Below are 22,901 nucleotides of genomic sequence, written 5' to 3'. Positions count from 1 at the left end.
GTGAAATGACGTCAACACATCCTGGAGGAGTTACTGGCTAGATACAGTATGTGCACCAGCACCAGGTCATTGCTCTCTCTTTCTCAATTTTTCAATTCAATTCAAGGGCTTTATTGGCATGGGAAACATATGTTAACATTGCCAAAGCAAGTAAAATGGATAATAAACAAAAGTCAAATAAACATGAACAGTAGACATTGCACTCAGAAGTTCCAAAAGAATAAAGACATTTCAAGTGCCATATTATGTCTATATACAGTGTTGTAGCGATGTGCAAATAGTTAAAGTACAAAATGGAAAATAAATAAAGTACAAAATGGAAAATAAATAAACATAAATATGGGTTGTATTTACAATGGTGTTTGTGGCAACATGCAACAGGTCACAAATCTTGCTGACGTGATGGCACACTGTGGTATTTCACCCAGTAGATATGTGAGTTGATCAAAATTGGGTTTGTTTTCAAATTTTTGGTTCTGTTTAATCTGAGGGAAATATGTGTTATGATGTGCAGCTCAGTTTCCATCTCATTCTGTGGGCAGTGTGCACATAGCCTGTCTTCTCTTGAGAGCCAGGTCTGCCTACGGCGCCCATTCTCAATAGCAAGGCTATGCTCACTGAGTCTGTACATAGTCAAAGTTTTCCTTAAGTTTGGGTCAGTCACAGCAGTCAGGTATAGGGCCAAATAGCATTTTCTCTCTCTCTCTCCCTCTCGTTTGATATATTGGGCCCACACGTCACCCTCCTCTGGTCATTCGGGCATCGGTCGGACAGTGCGCTGTCTTAGTGGAAAGTACTGGTGGTCCACCTTGGCTAAGGACATGAGGGTTTATGTTTCCTCCTGCTTGGTGTGAGCCTGCCCAGGGGGAAGTTACAACCCCTCCCCGTACCACAACGACCGTGGTCGCACCTGTCGGTGGACTTCCTGATGGATCTACCTCCCTCACAGGGTAACACCATGATCCTGGTCATTGTGGATCGGTTTTCTAAGTCCTGCCGTCTTCAAAGTAGCCACGCTTTGCCTAGATGACAGCTTTGCACACTCTTGGCATTCTCTCAACCAGCTTCACCTGGAATGCTTTTCCAACAGTCTTGAAGGAGTTCCCACATATGCTGAGCACTTGTTGGATGCTTTTCCTTCACTTTGCAGTTCAACTCTTCCCAAACCATCTCAATTGGGTTGAGGTCGGGTGATTGCGGAGGCCAGGTCAACTGATGCAGCACTCCATCCCTTTCCTTCTTGGTCGAATAGCCCTTACAAAGCCTGGAGGTGTGTTGGGTCATTGTCCTTTTGAAAAACAAATGATAGTCCCACTAAGCGCAAACCAGATGGGATGGCGTATCGCTGCAGAATGCCGTGGTAGCCTTGCTGGTTAAGTGTGCCTTGAATTCTAAATAAATCACAGAAAGTGTCACCAGCAAAGCACCCCCACATCATCACACCTCCTCCTTGATAGTTCTTGGTGGGAACCACACATGCAGAGATCATACGTTCACCTACTCTGCGTCTCACAAAGACACGGCGGTTGGAACCAAAAATCTCCAATTTGGACTCAACAGACCAAAGGACAGATTTCCACCGGTCTAATGTTCATTGCTCGTGTTTCTTGGCCCAAGCAAGTATCTTCTTCTTTATTGCTGTCCTTTAGTAGTGGTTTCTTTGCAGCAATTTGACCATGAAGGCCTGATGCCCCTGAACAGGCAGTTAACCCACTGTTCCTAGGCCGTCATAGAAAATAAGAATTTGTTTTGCCTAGTTAAAAAAAAGGTAAAAAATAAAATAAAAAATTCAGTCTCCTCTGAAAAGTTGATGTTAAGATGTGTCTGTTACTTGAACTCTGTGAAGCATTTATTTGGGCTGCAATTTCTGAGGCTGGTAACTTTAATGAGCTTATTCTCTGCAGCAGAGGTAACTCTGGGTCTTCTTTTCATGTAGCGGTCCTCATGAAAGGCAGTTTCATCATAGCGCTTGTTGGTTATTGCGACTGCACTTGAAGAAACTTTCAAAGTTCTTGACATTTTCCCGATTGACTGTCCTTTAAGACAGATTGACTGTCTTAAAGTAATGATGGACTGTCATTTCTATTTTCTTATTTGAGCTGTTCTTGCCATTATATGGACTTGTTCTTTTACGAAATAGGGCCAACAGTTGTTGCCTTCTCACCAAGCTGCTTGCCTATTGTCCTGTAGCCCATCCCAGCCTTGTGTAGGTCTACAATTTAGGTCTACAAAGATATGCAACATGAAAATATTGTCCCATTTATATTGTGTAATTTATTTAATTCTGTGATCATTTTAAATAATACATATTTCATTTGTTTGAGTGTCATGCTGAGAACAGAACAATAGTGCTTATTGAGAGGAACATAATCCAGAATGTCATCTCCTCAAACTCACATGCACCCATGTATACAGTACATACACACCTTTATAAACACAATTAGACTGATAGAATTTAACCAGAGAAAGGGAATGTATCATGCTGATTTTATTATGTGCATTGATTAAAGCCTAAACAGCAAATATCCAATGGACTACGCTAGTCACTACTACTAGACTATCCTTTTTTCCATAGACGTGGAGAGGGGAAATCAATGGGGCTCAGTCTCATCATTCTCCCCTGGTTCATTGCTCCTTGCAGTGGGGACTTTGGCAGCACACTCTGCACTCTTAGTGAAGGGGCGGCCTGGCTGGCCCAATGTCTGACGTGGGCGCTGCTTACTGTGTGAGATGCGGCTGTGTCCCATACTCTGGGCAGGGGCACCATCTCGTCTCTGGGAAACCATTGCTTGCTGTCCCCTGTGCAGATCACAGGATGCCACAAGAGGCTTCCCTATGTCCAGCTGTTTGCTCTCTTGTAGCCACAGCTTCCTGTCCATGTGGGTATAGTGTAGGTCCACCTTTATCACTAAGGATCCCTTTACAACAGGGAGAGAGAAAAAAACATAATACAGATTGAATTTATACATTTCTAGACATATAATTGCACATATTAAATATGGGGTCCCAGACATAGTAAACCTACCTGAAGCTTTTGAAGGCCACAAAGTCTGAGGCTACAGTCAGGGTTTTCAGCAACCAAGTTATTTAGCAACAGAGAGTCCATTTCACCTGACCTCCCAGGACTAGAGAATATATCCTCCATTGCCTAAACACAGAAGTCAGGAATTAAATACATCAGGCAACTACAGCAAAACCTGTGATACCCACTTGTTATTTTACAAAGTGCATAACAAGTGGCAGACTACTGAAGTAAGTAGGGAGAACATAATGCATTGAACCACTAGATGTCAGTATGCTCCAAGGAATTATTACTTCACAGAAGCAGACCCCTGATAAGCTGTTGTGCCAAAATGTCCTGCTCTTGTTTCTCAGCCATTTCTAATAGCAAGGTTGTCATGAAAGATGAGAGGACATAAGGCAGACTATGAAAACTATGAAAATAACTGCTGTTCATAAGATACAGTGCATTCGTAAAGTATTCAGACCCCTTGACTTTTTCCACATTTTGTTATGTTACAGCCTTACACTAAAATGTATTAAATATTTTTCCCCCCTCATCAATCTACACACTATACTGCAAAATAACAAAGCGAAAACATGTTTTTAGACATTTTGCGAATGTATTAAACATAAAAAACATAAATACCTTATTTACATAAGTATGAAGACTCTTTGCTATGAGACTCGAAATTGAGCTCAGGTGCGATGTTTCTACAACTTGATTGGAGTCACCTGTGGTAAATTCAATTGATTGAACATGATTTGGAAAGGCACACACCTGTCTATATAAGGTCCCACAGTTGACAGTGCATGTCAGAGTAAAAACCAAGCCATGAGGTCAAAGTAATTGTCCGTAGAACTCCGATACAGGATTGTGTCAAGGCACAGATCTGGGGAAGGCTACCAAAAAATTACAGCAGCATTGTAGGTCTCCAAGAACACAGTGGCCTCCATCATTCTTAAATGGAAGAAGTTTGGAACTACCGAGACTTCATGGACCTGGCCATCCAGCCAAACTGAGCAATCGGGGGAGAAGGGCCTTGGTCAGGGAGGTGACCAAGAACCCAATGGTCACTGACAGAGCTCCAGAGTTCCTCTGTGGAGATTGGAGAACCTTCCAGAAGGACAACCATCTCTGCAGCACTACACCAAACAGGCCTTTATGGTAATGGCCAGACGGAAGCCACTCCTCAGTAAAAGGCACATGACAGCCTGCCTGGAGGCACCTAAAGGACTCTCAGACCATGAGAAACAAGATTCTCTGGTCTAATGACACCAAGATTGAACTCTTTGGCCTGAATGCCAAGCGTCACATCTAGAGGAAACCTGGCACCATCCCTATGGTGAAGCATGGTGGTGGCAGCATCATGCTGTGGGGATGTTTTTCAGCGGCAGGGACTGGGAGACTAGTCAGGATCGAGGGAAAGTTGAACGAGCAAAGTACAGAGAGATCCTTGATAAAAACCTGCTCCAGAGCGCTCAGCACCTCAGACTGGGGCAAAGGTTCACCTTGCAACGGGACAACGCAGGAGTGGCTTCGGGACAAGTCTCTGAATGTCCTTGACTGGCACAGCCAGAGCCCGGACTTGAACCCGATAAAACATCTCTGGAGAGACCTGAAAATATCTGTGCAGCAACACTCCCCATCCAACCTGACAGAGCTCGAGAGGATCTGCAGAGAAGAATGGGAGAAACTCCTCAAATACAGGTGTGCCAAGCTTGTAGCGTCATACCCAAGATGACTCGAGGCTGTAATCGCTGCCAAAGGTGCTTCCACAAAGTACTGAGTAAAGGGTCTTATGGAATGTTATATTTTATTCAATCTTTTTTATACATTCGCCAAAAAAAACAAAAAATTGTTTTTGCTTTGTCATTATGGGGTATTGTGTGTAGATTGATGAGTGGATAAAAACAGTTGAATCCATTTTAGAATAATGCTGTAACATTACAAAATCTGGAAAAAGTCAAGGGGTCTGAATACTTTTCGAATGCACTGTATGCCTCAACGGAGGCTCCTCAGAGGAGGAAGGGGAGGGTCATCCTCCTCAGTGAATGTATGATAAAAACATTAATAAATGTATCCTTTTTTGATAAAACTATACTCAATATAAATGTCGGCAAATTATTTATTTAAATACACTGTTTTGCAACGAAGGCCTACAGTAGCCTCAAAAGCAGTCTAAAGGGTAGCACCATGGTGTAGATGGAGGACAGCTAGTTTCTGTCCTCCTCTGGGTACATTGACTTCAATATAAAACCTAGGTGGCTCCTGGTTCTCACCCCTTTCCATAGACTTATACAGTAATTATTACGTCCTCCAACCTATCAGAGCTCTTGCTGCATGAACTGGCATGTTGTCCACCCAATCAAAGGATCCGAGAATGAATCCATTTATGAAATCATAAGCTACTGCTAGCTAGCACTGCAGTGCATAAAATGCAGTGAGTAGGCTCAAAGAGAGAGAAACACAATAATTGAACAGGTAGCCTAGTGGTTAGAGTGTTGGGCCAGTAACTGAAAGGTTGCTAGAATTCGAATCCCTGAGCTGACAAGCTAAAAATCAGTTGTTCTGCCCCTGAGCAAAACAGTTAACCCACTGTTCCTAGGCCGTCATTGTAAATATGAATTTGTTCTCAACTGAAAAAATAATAAAACAATTCTTTAAAATGAGGGAGAGAGAGCTATTATTTGTATTATTATTATTATTTTACTTAGCTAGTGAATGCAGCTATCTAGTTTAGCCTACTCTGTTTAAGAAAAACTTTTCTTAAACAGAACCTAACGGGGATAAACATACCTGAATTTGTCCAATAGAAACTCTCGTTTGCAACTGTTAGACTAATGATTACACCCTAGATCAGCTAGATGCCGGCAAGAGTGTGCAAGGCGTTATTAAATGTCTGTCATCTTGATTACTCTAATTTTTCTCTCGACCAAATCATCTACATTGTAATTTTGCATTCATAGGCTAGGTTGTAGTAACCTCATGATGGGTATAGGGAAATTTTGTGTATAAAGTGGTAGCTTAAACCTATCAATGTTACATTGAGCTGGGTGAATGGAATATGAATTACAGTCATCCAATATGCTGTAATAGAAATAAGGCCATGCTCATTAAAAAAATGCTTCTCCCTCATCTTAAATGGCACCAACCACCACTGCCTCGAGTGTACAGAGGAAAGCGGAGATGATTACATGTGCACTCTTGGCAGCCTTTGTAGCTTTCATATATATATATATATATATATATATATATATATTTATTAAAAAACATTGTTTTATGAGCAATACATTTTCAAAATTATAAAGAGTAATGCCATGTCAGGATCAGATAAATATCTATACAACAGTTTTAGCATTGAGATGTGACCACAACAGGAAATAGTTCATACACCTTGTGCAGAACCCACTCTTAGAACCTTCTAAAGTTTAGCACCTAAACACATTTTCCTAACATTTGGTTTTCAGTTTTGTTGTCAGGGTTACATATATTTCTCAGGTCTCACAAGAAGTTAAAAAGTCATTTTAATAAAATATTTATGTGAAGTCATGCAACTAAATCAAACTGCTTATTAATAAGGGCTGTTTGTGCACCATGTCCTGCTCTCTAGGTAGTGTGGCAGGTAGCGGCAAGTAAGAGTGAAGATGTCACTCACAGGTGTGCTCCTCAGAGTGATAGTGCAGTCCTGGGCTCTGGGTCCAGTGGTTTTCACTCTGCCAAAAGCAACCATGACGTTGGAGAACAAGGCTGAGAAGCTGACCTCCACCTCAACTCCACAGTTGAAAATAAGCAACTTCTGATGTGGTAGCTCTTTGTGGGAGAACATCACGTAGAAAGACAGTTTTAAGATACAAATTCTACGCAACATAGCATCTCTGGAATGCAGGCTAGATAGACGTGATAAGAAAGTTAGGCAGCTATGTTAAGAAATGTTGCTTTTAAAGGTCGTCATCTTGTCCTTGAAGAAGTTTATAGTAGCAGTTACTATTTCTTCTCATTTATCTGAGCCAGAAATATATATGGGGATTCTGAAGAACTTTAGTGATGACAAAATTCAATTTGAAGAAAGAATACAAGATAAGTACGTTTTTATGTGATGGGGAAGACAAAAGTACATTCCCTTATGTTATAAATACTGGTACACTGTGAGTGAAATAAGCTGAAGGCTGACTTTAAATATACAAACAAGTTCGCTTTCTGCTATCACCACAAATAAACAGTAAAACCTTGAATGGTGGTGTGATGGTCATTACTCATGCTAAACCACACTGTTTGTACATTATAACAGCCACAACCATGTCACATACACAACTGAAAAAGAGTGCTTTTTCCTCTTTCTTGTTAAGACTAACTTAGGGCAAGAAACTGACTTAAGTTACACGATTTCATAGCAAATGATACACCATGGCTAAAACATCTGAAATAAAAAGAGCACTTGACATACACACAGTCATTTATCAATTGTGAAAAATGGGGTAAAGATCATGTCTGTATTGGGGATATTATGGTGTGTTAAAGCTTACCGTTGGCCTGTCTCCGGCAGGCGTCTCTCAGATGTAGTTCTCCAGTGTGGCCGGTGGTCCTGATCGGATCTGTGAGGGAGCGGGGCTCCTTTAGTGTGTGTCTGATTTCCACCGCCTGCTTGCCTATGACGAAAGGGTCTCTGCCCAGATCTGAGGAACAGGTTAAACGTTAGCCTACGCAACCAAGGTAACAGCTGTTCTTATGGAGTGTTTAATGGTAAGACTGAAATTAAAATAATAATACTATTTGACTGATGTAAAGGCTCCTAAATGATAAACATGTGCACGATAAGAGTGAACTTACAGAAATGTTTAGGCAAAAGCATGTATGTAAAAGGCATTGCTGGCCAGATCAGAAACGGATACACTAAAATCCTATTCAGGTGTCTGGATACAGGCTTACTCTTATTCTTGCAGAGGATTTGGCTTCAGTACATATTTTAAGCAAGCTGTCTTCGCCATGTTTCTATGAGAGTTGAGTGGACAGCAGTTCAACATCAACTATTTTTCCATTTATAAATAAGTCTAAGACAAGAAGGACATAGATCATAATTCCTCAAAGGAATTTCTGGGAATGCTGTGTTTATTGTTCATGAAATGGTCTCGTGATTGTGATATGATCTGTCACTTCAGTGAATACTATTTCCTAGACATGGATACAATTGTAACACTTTCAGAAATGTATTTCAGCTGTAACCCTGAAATAAAACCTATTGTGAGTAGCGGTGCAACTCATCTGAGAAATCTTAACATACAGCAAATATCTCTAATCTAAGCCATGAGGTTCTGTGCCAAGGTTCGACTGTTACAGCCACTGACAACTCATCAGTCAACCTATACAGTACTGTGCCGCCACCCCCTTTGATGGGCTGTGTTAAGCTATGCAGGATCACTGTCACTGGAGCTGAGTGACCACAGGAGAGCAGTGTAGGGAGGTACACACACACACGGCAGAGCAGCTGTCTTTAACTCTACCCCTCTCAGGTTTCCTGCTGTGCTATGGCCAACAGTGTGAATTTCTAGAGAATGAGGTCACAAGCTAATGCAGCTCTGTCGCACAAAGTCATGTTACCAGAGAGACCCATCAAACAAACAAACAAGCACCCAGTGGGGACAGCATGCCTACCCCTCCAAGCTCCGCCCACTGCTACCTGCTGCAGGGTAAACACCAGGGGGAGTACCCAGTGACGGATAAACATTTAGATGTCAACATGTCTGTACTTCAACAAGTAGACAACAACACGTTCCACACTGACCCTGTTTACAGACACTGCTGTACATCTCCTATAGAGGAGCAATGGAGCCAAAAGCCACACTTCTGCTCTTATTAGCAGGGAATTTAGTATTTCTTGCAAAATATCTTCTCAATTCTGTCAAAAGTAATTTTCCTATTTATCAAAAGAAACCCTGGGATTTTCAATGTGAGTCATGGATTGGTGTTACTAGTATGTCAAAACATCCATCCTGAAATGTCAGTCACACAAAATGCAGAATGTGGCCACTAGAGGGAAGTGCTAAAAGCAAAGCCACCGTTATACATCAATATATATAGATATTTTTTTTTACATCAATCATATATTTTTTTATATAAATTATTCACATTTATGATATCGATAACTGAATTATTGATATAAAAACTATATTTTAAAGACCTTCATGGGGGTGGTATTACATTTGCATGCTCCTACATACAGCGCCTATTGAAAGCATACACACAAGGCCCTTGCACAGTCTTGACATTTGTTGCCTTAAAATTTTATTTTATATTTTTCCTACTGATGTATACAACCTACTCCACATTTTATTTTTTTACCCCTTTTTTCCCCCAAATTCGTGGCATCCAATTGGTAGTTACAGTCTTGTCCCATCGCTGCAACTCCCGTACGTAGTAATACGATTCTACCAGCTTTACGCAACTCTTAGGGCAACATATATCTATTGTTTTTGTCAAAATTGCTCACGGAATTGCTTGGGAATCATTGATGGACAGCCATACTCAATGTTTATTGTTATCACTGATTTTCAAGCAGATTTAGGCCAAGATTGAGACTATTAGACCATTCAGGAACACTCAACACTTCATGAAAGCCATTGTGTTGTGTCTTTGGCATTAGGATTTTTTGTAATTGTTCCACTGAAATATAAAACTGTCGCTGGGTTAGGTTTTCAGAAGACTATGGAGGGTTTTCCTCTAACTTTTTACCTGTCCTTCGTTCCTTTCATATTTATTTTGATCCTAACATACTCCCAAGTCCCTGCCAGTAACAAGCATACCCATAACATGATGCTGCCACCCCAATACTCATTTTCTTCAAAATGATTCACACATGTAATGGCTATCAATGATGCTTCCACCAAGTATTAACTATGGGGTGTGAAGACATACAGTTTGTAATCAAGACATTTTCTTTTTGTCTTTTTTATTTTCTATCATTTTTCTTTCACTTTAGAAATGGAAAATAATTGAATAAATGTTTAGATACAATTTTAGATACAGGTCTAAGTCTTAATTAAGCTAAATAAATGCTAATATATATCTTTTTTATATCAATAATTGTATTTTTGATATCAGTAATGTCATTTTCAATAACAATAATTCAGATTTTCAATATCAGTTTTTTTTATATATCAATAACTCCCCATGGGATTCAATGGTGAATTTGTTTTTATATCAATAATTGAATTTTCTTATATAATTAATTTACAAAATGTATATAAAAAATGGAATTATCGATATCAATAATTCCAATTATCACTATAATAATAATAATTCAATAATTTGAGCGTTTTATATTTAAAATTATGAGCAATATCAACAAATAAAATATATATCTACAAATAAAATATATATATAATTAAATGTTTTATATAAATAATTTGAATGATTCAATGGGTTTCTCCATTGAATCAAATGGGTAATTATTGATATAAAAAATGTGATTATAAGATATAATTTTATTATTATTATTGATATCAGCAATTCATTTTTGTATATAAACATTTTGAATTATTGATACAGAAAATTCCATTATTGATATAAAAAATACAAATATTGAAGTAAAAAATGCAATGAATATATGTTAAAATGGCTTCCACAAGAGCAAAGCCTATCATACAAGAACACTGACTCTCAGACACCAGCTCCAGGATGTGGGTGACTTTCTCTAGCTGTAGGATGTGCTTGTTCAGATATTTAGTGAAGATTCCGGTGCTCTTCCCTCCGTCCTGTACCTCATAAGCCTCTGCATTTTCACATCTGTTAAGGCAGGTCATTTAGATTTCAGGCCATGAATGAACACTCATAAATCAATTGTTGTTACATAGAGTAAAAATACATACGTGGCATATCCATACACGGTGTTTCCCATTGGTACCAAGGGCCTGATTTCAGAAGCTATGCAATCTAGGTTGTACCTGAAAATAAAAATATGCAACTTAACACCTGTTTTAGCAGTGGTGGAAAAAGTAATAAATTGTCATACTTGAGTAAAAGTATAGATATCTTAATAGAAAGTTACTCAAGTAAAAGTAACCCAGTAAAATACTACTTGAGCAAAAGTCAAAGTATTTGGTTCTATATATACTTAAGTATCAAAAGTAAATGTAAAATTATTTCAAATTCCTTCTATTAAGCAAAGCAGGTGGCACCATTGTGTTATTTTTTTATTTATGGATATCCAGGGGCACATTCCAACACTCAGATATCATTTACAAAAGATGCATTTGTGTTTAGTGAGTCCGCCAGATCAAAAGGGATGACAATGTGTTTTCTTGATACTCCGTCCCAGTCTCAAATCTCCGGAAGACTGAAGCAGATCTCCCTCAAGAATTTCCCTGTATTTAGCGCCATCCATCATTCTTTAAATTCTGACCAGTTTCCCAGTCCCTGCCGATGAAAAACATCTCCATAGCATGATGCTGCCCCCACCATGCTCCACTGTGGGGATGGTGTTCTCAGGGTGATGGGAAGTGTTGGGTTTGCGCCAGACATAGCGTTTTCCTTGATGGCCAAAAAGCTCAATTTTAGTCTCATCTGACCAGAGTACCTTCTTCCATATGTTTGGGGAGTCTCCCACATGCCTTTTGGTCGAACACCAAACATGTTTGCTTATTTCTTTCTGGCCACTCTTCCGTAAAGCCCAGCTCTGTGGAGTGTACGGCTTAAAGTGAACCTATGGACAGATACTCCAATCTCTGCTGTGGAGCTTTGCAGCTCCTTCAGGGATATCTTTGGTCTCTTTGTTGCCTCTCCGATTAATGGCCTCCTTGCCTGGTCCGTGAGTTTTGGTGGGCGGCCCTCTCTTGGCAGGTTTGTTGTGGTACCATATTCTTCCATTGTTTAGTAATGGATTTAATGGTTCTCCATGGGATGTTCAAAGTTTCTGATATTTTTTATAACCCAACCCTGATCTGTACTTCTCCTCAACTTTGTCCCTGACCTGTTTGGAGAGCTTCTTGTTCTTCATGGTGCCACTTGCTTGGTGGTGCCCCTTGCTTAGTGGTGTTGCAGACTCTGGAGCCTTTCAGAACAGGCGTATATATACTGAGATCATGTGACAGATCATTTGACACTTAAATCAAATCCGCCTGTGTGCAATCTAACTGATTATGTGACTTCTGAAGGTAATTGTTTGCACCAGATCTCATTACAGGTTGTAATGCAACAAAATAGGGAAAACATCAAGGGGGTGAATACTTTTGCAATTCACTGTCGAGCAACAAACAATGACATGAGGTGTCCATCAGGAGGCCTACCATGTTCTGCAGGTGTCTAGTAAGACCACATTCAATGCAGTCCGTCTCTCCTGCATCTTGCACATGACCCTCTGTACACAGACACAGTTCTCTGAACGGTATGGTTGTGGAGCATCTATGGCCACCAGATAGTTTCTCCCTAAACGTTCGTACCCATGACCAGCATAGTAGAACAGGGCTGTGGGGGATAGCATTATGTTAGTTGTATATTTTGTGTGTATTTCAGTTATACACCAAAATAACTATTTTGTTATTTAACATTGATCGCTGTTAATTAATCAGATTAAAATCAAATCCGTGGCAAACGCATGTTACATGGCGTGAACAGGAAAAGCAAAGTCTCTCATAGGCATACGGGTAAATTCAGAGGACCCGATACTCCAGTTCAGCGAGAGCTACAGATCTAATATGGCATCTGTCAAACAAGGCTCCATGTTTCATTTTAGCAATCATATACTGTAGAACACTGACCCTGTCCTTCATCAATAAAATATTATGTTGTTTGTGCTCTATATATTATGTGTAGGGTTGCAAAGGGAGTGTATGTTACTACCAGTCAACTACCAGAATTTTGGTATCCTTCAAGGATTTTATGTAATATATCACAAGACATCTAGTGGCCCTTCTGGGTACTTCAACTTTTTACAGGCGCCTGTAATTATCTCTGTCCCTCTGTGTGGCTTTATCACTTGAAAAATGTTAATCAAATAAAATATAGAAATATATGTATCATGAATACATATATGTATCATGAATATGTATGATTTTTTTTAAAGTTATCCAAGTATAAATCACAAAAGTTATGATAGATTGCCATATTGTTAATTACCAAAATGACTGAAGATTCCAGTAACTTTGGTAAACTACCGGAAGACTTGCATCCCTGTGCAGCTGAGTTGAGTAATTTCAAGTAGCATGTTTTGAATCTGTAAACTGTGCAGGTCCTTAAAGCTCCTAGAAAATCCAGATCGCTACTTTTCAGATTGGTTTTCATATTAAGCTGACCTCGTTTTCTATAACAGCCATACAACACACAAGCATGGATTATTAGATGAGACAGAAAATGTCAAACTCTTACAAATGTTTACATGCCACATAAAATGTAATGCTCTTATTTGACTCAAATATAAAAAGGAAAATAAGCTGACAGTTGCTAGGTTGCTAAAGGCCCTTTACAGGTGCTAAATAAATCTGCCAAGTCGAAGTGCTATAGGCCTCAGAAACAGCCAGTGGTGGAAAAAGTGCCCGATTTTCATACTTGAGTAAAAGTAAAGATGCCTTAATAGAAAATTACTCAGGTAAAAGTGAAAGTCACCCAGTAAAATACTACTTGAGTAAAAGTATAAACGTATTTGGTTTCAAATATACTTAATTATCAAAAGTAAATAGAATTGCTAAAATATAGTATATATAGTATAAATCAATTTAATACTTACATTAAGCAAACTAGACAGCAAAAAAATGTAATATTTAAAAAAAACATTTACTGATAGCCAGGGGACATGCTCCAACACTCAGACATCATTTAACAAGACTACGATGTCTGGTTTCAGCATAACAGAGAAATATTTTTGTATACATTTGCAACTTTTCAGTGAATAGTGTCATCGTTAGCTTTCTAGAGTCTCTGAAAAACCCTCAATTCAAAATACATTCTCCATTGTAATGTAACCACCAGAACATTATTGAACTCACCATACACGCCCCTGTCAAGCAGGAGAAGGAACTTGTCAATAGCCGCCAGCATCTCCTCCCTGGTGAGATCCAGTAGAGACACCACTCTGAAGCCCAGCTGCTGCAGCAGGTTGGCCAGCTCATGGACATCCATAGTGGGGGCCATCAGGTCCGGATGGTGGGAGTAGTTGAGGTTACCAATAAGCAGGGCCACTTTGTCAGTCGCTGGACGAAAAGACCATGGTGGAATTTGTAATCAGGGTCACCTTACTGTACTTTGAGAACAGCTAATTAATTATACTATAGAAACATGAAACCACACATATCAGGAAATACTGGTACAACAGTTCCCCACTTCAATGACATAATGCTCAAACTGCATTCTAAGAATACCTCAAACCGGTGGTTAAGGGCGCTGTACTGCAGCGCCAGCTGTGCCATCAGAGACTCTGGGTTCGCGCCCAGGCTCTGTCGTAACCGGCCGCGACCGGGAGGTCCGTGGGGCGACGCACAATTGGCCTAGCGTCGTCCGGGTTAGGGAGGGCTTGGCAGGTAGGGATGTCCTTGTCTCATCGCACACCAGCGACTCCTGTGGCGGGCCGGGCGCAGTGCGCGCTAACCAAGGTTGCCAGGTGCAAGGTGTTTCCTCCGACACATTGGTGCGGCTGGCTTCCGGTTGGATGTGCGCTGTGTTAAGAAGCAGTGCGGCTTGGTTGGGTTGTGTATCGGAGGACGCATGACTTTCAACCTTCGTCTCTCCCGAGCCCGTACGGGAGTTGTAGCGATGAGACAAGATAGTGGCTACTAAAACATTTGGATACCACGAAATTGGGGAGAAAAATAACAAATAAAATAAAAAGAAAACAACACTGTATTTCCACTGACCCCTACCTGTGAGTTGATTAGATGGCACTGAAAGAAATGGAAAAATAATAAAAGTTATAATCAGTGCATAACCTAACACTTCACACTTCAATCTGTTAACACAACAAACCAGATCAAAAGCAATATGAGAGTGTAAAAGGACTCCTAGTTTTCATTCAATCTGGTTGGGTCAAATTCATAAAGATTTTGAAATATGAATGTTGTTGATGTGCCAACATGTAGAAAACACATACAAAGGGGAACCTACATCCAAAGGCTAGTTCCTTGACCACTTTTTAGAGCCTGAAAACTTCTAGTACAGTCTTTAACAAAGGGAAAGTACCTTAAATCGTCAGCGGAATGGAAAGACCCACTTGTGGGAGGGATGTGCAGAAATCTGAACTTACCGCTATTCCACTAGCTCAGTGAAAAGTGGGGAATTACTTTCCAGTGAATTATGTGGTAGACTTTGTCAGGGAATATATAAAACGCTAATAGTAAAGCTCATGCCACTGTGAAAACGTAAAATAACTGCTGCTAGTGCTTTGTCATATGCTACTGCGAGAGTTTCATATTCACTATTGCACATCTGTTTATAATTACAGAGCAGTATTCACAAAAGACTTGGCTATATGACATCATAATTCACACTATGTTCAATTCATGTAAACATTATTTCCTTTTTGTTGCCCAGATGCCCTTCGAGTAGCATCCCACTTCCATTTACCTATTTCAACATCAGCTGCCTCTGTCCATCTCTCCTCTTGAACATTGGATACATAGCAGAGATATGTTCCTCTATGGTCTGACTCTGCATTCTCTATCTACAAGGGACACAATCAAATGCATTCACATCACTGTTTGGCTCTACTCATACACATAAGACTTCTCTCCTAGAATTTAAACCTCATGTTAAATATGAATGAAGTTATTCTAAATTACAATGTTTACATAGGACAAGTGGTGTATTGGAGGGTAAACACAAGTAAACACAGTTAACCCACTTTTTTCCCTCGGCACTTGTCACTCACTTTCTGGGGGAAATTGCATTGAAAATATAGGGAGAGTTCATTTTTTCGCCTCAACCAGAGTTTTCACACCTATTTCTTTATCACTCCATCACTAAATAGGAATGGTGAAGCATGGTATCTCAGCCAGCAAATGATAAGACAGAGTAGTGCAGGAGTAGATAAACACTGGTGTTACCTGCAGTGTGTCCGTGGTCTTGCCCAACAGAGGAAGTCCATTTCTGTACCACTGGTAGTGAGGGGTGGGAATGCCAAAGGCGGTGCAGCTGAGGGTGAGTCTCTCCCCTTGTCTGACAGTCTGGGGTGCAGGGTGTACAGCGATATGGGGCTCCCCTCGCCATGCTACTGGGAGACCTGAAGAAAAAAAAAGAAAAAAAAATGCAATAGCAATACATTATAGGCAAAATAGTGCTCTAAATTGATCAAAGAAGATTTAATAACCTGTATTACAAACATGTTATTATCTTACAACTGGTAAGTAATATAGGGGATTTCTATACCTGGTTTAGCAATGTCCAGGACCTTTACTGTGACCCATTTACTGAACATACAGTTGCAGAACTGGTCATTCACGCGACAAATGTAGAGCTGAGACCTCTGGGCTGTGACAATCAGATCTGCTCTGGTCCCACCAAATACCTAAAAAACATTAACCATTTCATTGGATATATACTGTGTTACTCTATGAACTGACAACATAATACTGTGTCAGACAAGAATTACAAAAATCCTCAACAACCACATACCTCCTCTTTACTAGACTTGAACCACTGGTAGTTCAGGATACCGGTTCCCTCTGCTCTCACACTCAGAGTCACCTTATAGTTCAGTGGTACATACACAGAAACAGGATGCTGCACAATGACGATGTCTGAAAATGTACATTTATAAAGTGATAAGTGATTCAAGGGCCAATCCACAGTTGAAACTATAACAAAGCCAACTGTGTTGGTAAAAACCTGAGGGATGCAAGGGCTTACCATCCATGATATCAGCATTTGTGTTTTTAGGCTATGCAGTGTTTGTTAACATTTACAATGTTTACAAACATTGGAGTAAAACAACCTTATATTTTGGGTGTGACATTTGAACTAAGCTCAAGAAGTTATATTCTTCAAGAATCACTATGTATACATCATTAATTTACAAGTCTAAAAATAGATATCCCCTTTCGCAGTTACTGTAGGATAAGTTCTATAACATAATATTATGCTTTGTTATTAAAAATATTGCTATGTCAGTGTACTGATAAAATGGAACATAGTTAACTTGCACAATAAATAGGGCAAATACACACCTCTGATCATGTTTTTCATCATTTCAACGTGAAATAAGAACTTCTGAACCTCAAGTATGATCTGTTCTGGTCATTACTGCACTGTGCTACCTAATAAGCAAAAGACAGAATATGAGCATCAGTTGTGCCAGAGGTGAGTGAACGGTGTATCAACAAAAACAAGTCAAGATCCAGCCAAAAATCACAGGAACATGTCATGGAGATGACATCTGATAAGGGCCACATGGAACAAATGTGCATTCATATGTGCGCAACAAGTGTCACTAATAGATTTTCTCCCCACTTCCCATTTCACAACCGAGCATGTGACAAATACGATAACACAAGGAACAATGAATCTATTTCAAGAGAAATTGAGACTGGTAGGTAGGTTAGCATATTTGCAAAACAATCTGTGCTTTAATAAAAGGTCAGCCAAACTGGACATCTTCCTGAAAATGGCTTACTACAGAGTAGTAACAATTATAGGCTACTATGAACATTTGCAAGTTTATCAATGGCTGTAAAATTAGGACCAAATAATGTCCTTTATAGTCTACAGCTCAAATTGTGACTAAATGATACAGTTCTCTAACTGGACCAATAAGATGAATAGCCTATAAATGTCTAGAGCAGGGTTGACATGTCCGCAGTTTTCCAGACATTTAGTTCATTTGAAAAAGATGTCAAGGATGAAAATTTACCAGGTTTCTGGGCTACTTCTAAATTCAACTCACTATCAGGCAGTAAGGAAGGCTGTTGCTGAGTGTGTGTGAGTGGTGGGGAGGGGAGGGCCGGAGGGGTGTGTGTGTGTGTTGAGAGAGAACTGCAGCATGTTCTGACAACTTTTTACCAGTTGTAGACAGGCCAATTTCATTATGGAGACAAGTATTTCCAACCCTTTTTCCATAAAACATACAGTATTAATGTGCAAGAACTGATGCACATCAAGAATAACTGTGACAAAGCACTGGGAAACGACTTTAGGCGCACTAGTGAGCATTACATAAATTCGCTCGAAGGTGGTTTAAACTGCATGCAAGGAAAGGGTTTTACGCATGCTCAGTTCTTGGATCTTGAGCGCTGCGCAGTTGGAAATTTTAAATAGAAATTATGGAACTCCCTTGCGTGCTTCTGTTATGGGGAAAGTCCACACTGAAACTCACAATAAACGTGGAGAATGATACATTTGCATCTGTTGGTCATCAGGTAGCCTATTAATGTCTATGCGATTGTAGGTTACTTACCTACCACTTGATACAATAAATATGTTGAAATGACGATATCACTGGAGACATTGCTAGTTTTAATTGTTTTATTTCACTGTAGAGCCCTCAGTACCGCCCAAAATGCCTTAGATAGCTCTTTCGTCCCACCACACACACATGCAGAGACCTCACCTAGTTTAACTGATGCCACCAGAGACAAAACCTCTCTCATCGCCACTCAACGCATAGGTTTACCTCCACTGTACTCACATCCTACCATACCCTTGTCTGTACATTATGCCTTGAATCTATTTTACCAAGCCCAGAAATCTGCTCCTTTAATTCTCTGTCCCCAACACACTAGACGACCAGTTCTTATAGCCTTTAGCCATACCCTTATCCTACTCCTCCTCTGTTCCTCTGGTGATGTAGAGGTTAACCCAGGCCCTGTAGCCCCCAGTTCTGTAATGGGTCCGCGTCTGTAATGGGCGTCTGTAATGGGTCCGCAGTCAAACGACCACCACTCATTTCTCCTTCACCCAAATCCAGATAGCTGATGTTCTGAAAGAGCTGCAAAATCTGGACTCCTACAAATCAGCTGAGCTAGACAATCTGGACCCTCTCTTTCTAAAAGTACGACTGACAGCCAATTAGTATTCAGGGCTCAAACCACCCAGTTTATAATTACAATTCAAAACTGTGTGGTTTGAGCCCTGAATGCTGATTGGCTGAAATCTGTGATATATCAGACCATATACCACAGGTATTACAAAACGTTACTTTTTACTGTTCTAATTACATTTGTAACCAGTTTATAATTGCAATAAGGTACCTCATGGTTTGTGGTAAATGGCCAATATATCACGACTAAGGGCTGTATCAAGGCACTCCATGTTGCATCATGCTTAAGAACAGCCCTTAGCGTGGTATATTGGCCATATATCACCCCCCCCCGTGCATTATTGCTTATTCATAGCAGTCAAACCAGTTAAATGGACATCCATTGATGGATGGTAAATGATCTGGCGAGTTTAACCTCTCTATGGGGTGTGGGACGCTACTGTCCCACCTGGGCAACATCCAGTGAAAGTGCAGAGCGCCAAATTCAAAAACAGAAATACTCATTATAAAAATTCATGAAACATACAAGTGTTACACATCTTTTTAAAGATGAACTTCTTGTTAATCCAACCACGGTGTCAGATTGAAAAAATACTTTATGGCGAAAGCAAACCATGCGATTATCTGAGAACAGCGCCCAGGATCAAGTCCCTCCTCAAAAACCTCAGTTTTGTTACCGCATTTTGTTCAGTAAAACACTGTCTCAAACAACATCCGGTGAAATTGCAGAGCGTGGAACTCAACAAAACAGAAATTCTCATAATAAACATACATAAAAGATACAAATGTTATACACCAGCTTAAAGATAAACTTCTTGTTAATCCAACTGCTGTGTCAGATTTCAAAAAGGCTTTACGGCGAAACCAAACCATGCGATTATCTGAGAACAGCGCCCAGCAGACAAATCATCACAAACAGTTAGCAGCCAAGAAGACGTATAACAAAAGTCAGAAATAGCGTTAAAATATACCACTTACCTTTGATGATCTTCATATGATTGCACTCAAAGACTCCATGTTACACAATAAATGTTTGTTTTGTTGGAGAAGTCCCTCTTTATATTGAAAAACCTCCATTTTGTTGGTGCGTTTTATTCAGTAACCCATTGGAACAAAGCGCGGTCACAACAGACTGACGAAAAATCTAAAAAGTACCATAAAAGTTAATAGAAACATGTCAAACGATATTTATAATCAATCCTCATATTGTTTTTGTCATAAATAATCAATCATATTTCAACCGGACAAAAGCTTCGTCAATAGAAAAAGAGAAACAAGAAATGCGCGCTCCCGGTCACACACTGGACTCATGTCTGGAAATTTCCACTGTCCACTCATTGAACGTGCTGTTTCTCCCTAATTTTTCAGAGTAAAAGCCCGAAACAATACCTAGAGACTGTTGAGGAAGCAGTAGAGATCGTGAACTGGGTCATAAGTCTTTGTATGGTGGATAGGCTTTCAATGGAAAAACAGGCATTTCAAAATAAAAGCATTTCCTGGATGGATTTTCCTCAGGTTTTCGCCTGCCATTTCAGTTCTGTTATACTCACAGACATTATTTTAACAGTTTTAGAACCTGGAGTGTTTTCTATCCAAAACTACTAATTGTGTGCATATCCTAGCTTCTGGGCCTGAGTAGCAGGTAATTTACTTTGGGCACACTTTTCATCCAAAATTCCAGTGAGGTTAATAAAGGCAAATGATCCTTTCTCTTGCTACTATTCAAATTCCGTTAGTCACGTTAGCTTGTAATAATTATTATTTTGATGTAAATCTGAATTTTGCTTCTTGTCATTACATGTCAAATCGAAATTCCTTCTAAATAAGCTCAAAAGCATTATCGAAAAGGGGTTTATTGGATAAATATGGCAACTCCTCTACTACTGCGCATAAACATTTTTTGGCTCAGTTTTGAGGCCCTGTGGGTGGGTTTTGAGTGGTATTCGTTGAAAATTTAAGCTAGACCTGGCAACCCTGGTCAAGACAATCACAACACATTCCTGTTTGCACACTCAGCCCATATGTTTTGTGTTATGGTGTATCAGCTCTTGGAAGTCAAGAAAAACATATATGTTATAAAATTATGAGTGCATTGATAATTACTCAATTATTTTCATAGATAATAAAAAACTAGGCCTATGTTAATTGTTGTAATTGTGAGAGGTATGCTTACATTAAACTAAAGTCAAACAGGCAAATAGTATGGTATTGGAAAATGTATCAACACATTTCTATTGCTAGAGAGGGTTATTGTGTAGGCTACCTGTATCAATGTAGTGTACATACCTGAACTGCGACCAAACACCATGCACATGCCACACTGTCTGTAACAGCAGATGACCCGATGACATTAAACAAACTAGAGTAGAGAATGTAAGATGGCCTTTACAAACTATAGTAGAGAATGTAACTCTTGTAAATCCTCAACATTATATCAACAAAAAACAGGACATCCTTTTCCCGGAACAATGTTACCCACCTATTACCGTACTGTATGTAGTATATGAGGCCAAATATTTTTGGATATCCTTCCGCAAAATGTTTGAATTGGAAATCCATTCTAAATACAAGAATTGACTCCAGGGCACATTTTATACATTCACATACACGTAAAGCGTGTATGTGAATATGATTAAATATTTTATGAAAGGCAAAATCATATCGTAATTCAATTAGCAGAAATAATGATCCAAAACCAGATCCATCCACAATTACATATGGGTCAAAATAGCATAGCACAGACATTAGCAAGCAAACCAGACGGCACAATTGTCTTGTTTTTAAAAAAATGTATGGATAGCCAGGGGCATACTCCAAAACTCTGACATAATTTACAAATTAAGCATTTGTGTTTAATGAGTCCACCAGACCAGAGGCAATAGAGATGACCAGGTATGTTATTTTGTGTGGAATTGTGTGGAATGTGGCACATTTTCTGTCCTACTAAGCGTTAAAAATGTAACGAGTACTTTTTCAGGGAAAATGTATGCAGTAAAAAAGTACATTATTTTAAATAAAGAATGTAGTGAAGTAAAAGTAAAAGTTGTCAAAAATATAAATAGTAAAGTAAAGTACAAATACCCCCAAACACTACTTAAGTAGTACTTTAAAGTATGTTTACTTAAGTATTTTACACCACTGGCTATACAAAGGCCTTAAAATACACATTGACTTTTTTTACAGCTTTCTTATTCAAATCATCTAGAATGATCTTAATGTACTATTCCAACTCCTTATAGAAAACAAGGAAGTGTTTTTTTATTAGTGATTTTCTGATTATGACCTTTCCATGAGCACAATTACATTTAAGAGGTCAAATTGTTTTCTCTTTATCCTTAAAGGAGTAGTTAAGGAAACCAAACAGCACATTCTCCCATAATAAACAAAAGTAATCAATAATATTATCACCAATAAATATATAAATATCTTACCATAATATGTATTACCTGAAGACAATGCCAAAATAAATGCAAAACTGTTTCTGTATGCTCATCACAAAAAGTACAGCCAATGTTACTGTCTTTTTTGAGTTTCTATAATAATCAGTTAAATTACCAGCTAAAATATTGAAATGGATTACAGACACTGTACTTTTGAAAAACTAGATGATTATTTATTCGATTACTCTTAATTTCAGAAAGGATGTTTGCGAAGAAATACACTATGACACCTTTCAATTTTCTTAATGACGTTCAAATCAGCATTGAAAAAATAGCAAGTTTCAGTTTGCTCCACCTGAGCGAGTCTGACCACAAGTCAGAGACCACTATGATGACACACCAAATGTATTTGCTGGATTGTTTTTCTCTTCTTCTAATGCCGCTTAAGGGGAAAGTAATGTAAAAGTAATCCGATTACATTACTGAGTTTGGGTAATCCAAACATTACATCAATGATTACAATTTTGTTCAGTTAACTAGTAAATGTAACAGAAAACATTTAGAAAGT

General features: G+C 39.2%; 1 protein-coding gene across 7 annotated transcripts; it reads right to left on the bottom strand.

Annotated features, from left to right (window-relative positions):
• Window positions 1-2,472: 2,472 nt before the first annotated feature.
• On the bottom strand, window positions 2,473-21,422 carry LOC112252411 (mucosa-associated lymphoid tissue lymphoma translocation protein 1). 7 transcript variants are annotated; one of them, XM_024423606.1, is made up of 15 exons: window positions 21,240-21,422; window positions 17,146-17,235; window positions 16,595-16,719; window positions 16,349-16,487; window positions 16,027-16,202; window positions 15,548-15,644; window positions 14,848-14,868; window positions 13,978-14,181; window positions 12,283-12,460; window positions 10,867-10,941; window positions 10,644-10,783; window positions 7,528-7,677; window positions 6,660-6,814; window positions 3,026-3,148; window positions 2,473-2,918 (listed from the first exon to the last, which is right to left on the bottom strand). In XM_024423606.1, exons 2-15 carry the CDS (start codon window positions 17,165-17,167, stop codon window positions 2,592-2,594), a joined length of 1,932 nt encoding a protein of 643 aa, XP_024279374.1. In that variant the 5' UTR covers window positions 17,168-17,235; window positions 21,240-21,422; the 3' UTR covers window positions 2,473-2,591. The 7 variants fall into 7 exon arrangements, with proteins under 7 accessions (XP_024279374.1, XP_024279373.1, XP_024279375.1 ...); XM_024423605.1 differs by lacking the exon at window positions 17,146-17,235; XM_024423607.1 differs by lacking the exon at window positions 17,146-17,235 and having other exon boundaries at window positions 10,656-10,783.
• Window positions 21,423-22,901: the final 1,479 nt, after the last annotated feature.

Source organism: Oncorhynchus tshawytscha, linkage group LG06, assembly GCF_018296145.1.
Source record: "Oncorhynchus tshawytscha isolate Ot180627B linkage group LG06, Otsh_v2.0, whole genome shotgun sequence".
Taxonomy (NCBI): Eukaryota; Metazoa; Chordata; class Actinopteri; order Salmoniformes; family Salmonidae; genus Oncorhynchus; species Oncorhynchus tshawytscha.
This window is presented reverse-complemented; position numbering and strand designations above follow the sequence as displayed.

Bases quoted from the DNA above. Each gene is read 5' to 3' on its own strand.
- LOC112252411 (XM_024423605.1), bottom strand. From the start codon at position 21,267: ATGTGCATGGTGTTTGGTCGCAGTTCAG. The intron at 16,488-16,594 runs GTATGTGGTTGT...AATGTTTTTTAG, and splicing joins TCAAGTCTAGTAAAGAGGAG to GTATTTGGTGGGACCAGAGC. The intron at 14,182-14,847 runs GTAGGGGTCAGT...CTTTTCGTCCAG, and splicing joins GCCATCTAATCAACTCACAG to CGACTGACAAAGTGGCCCTG.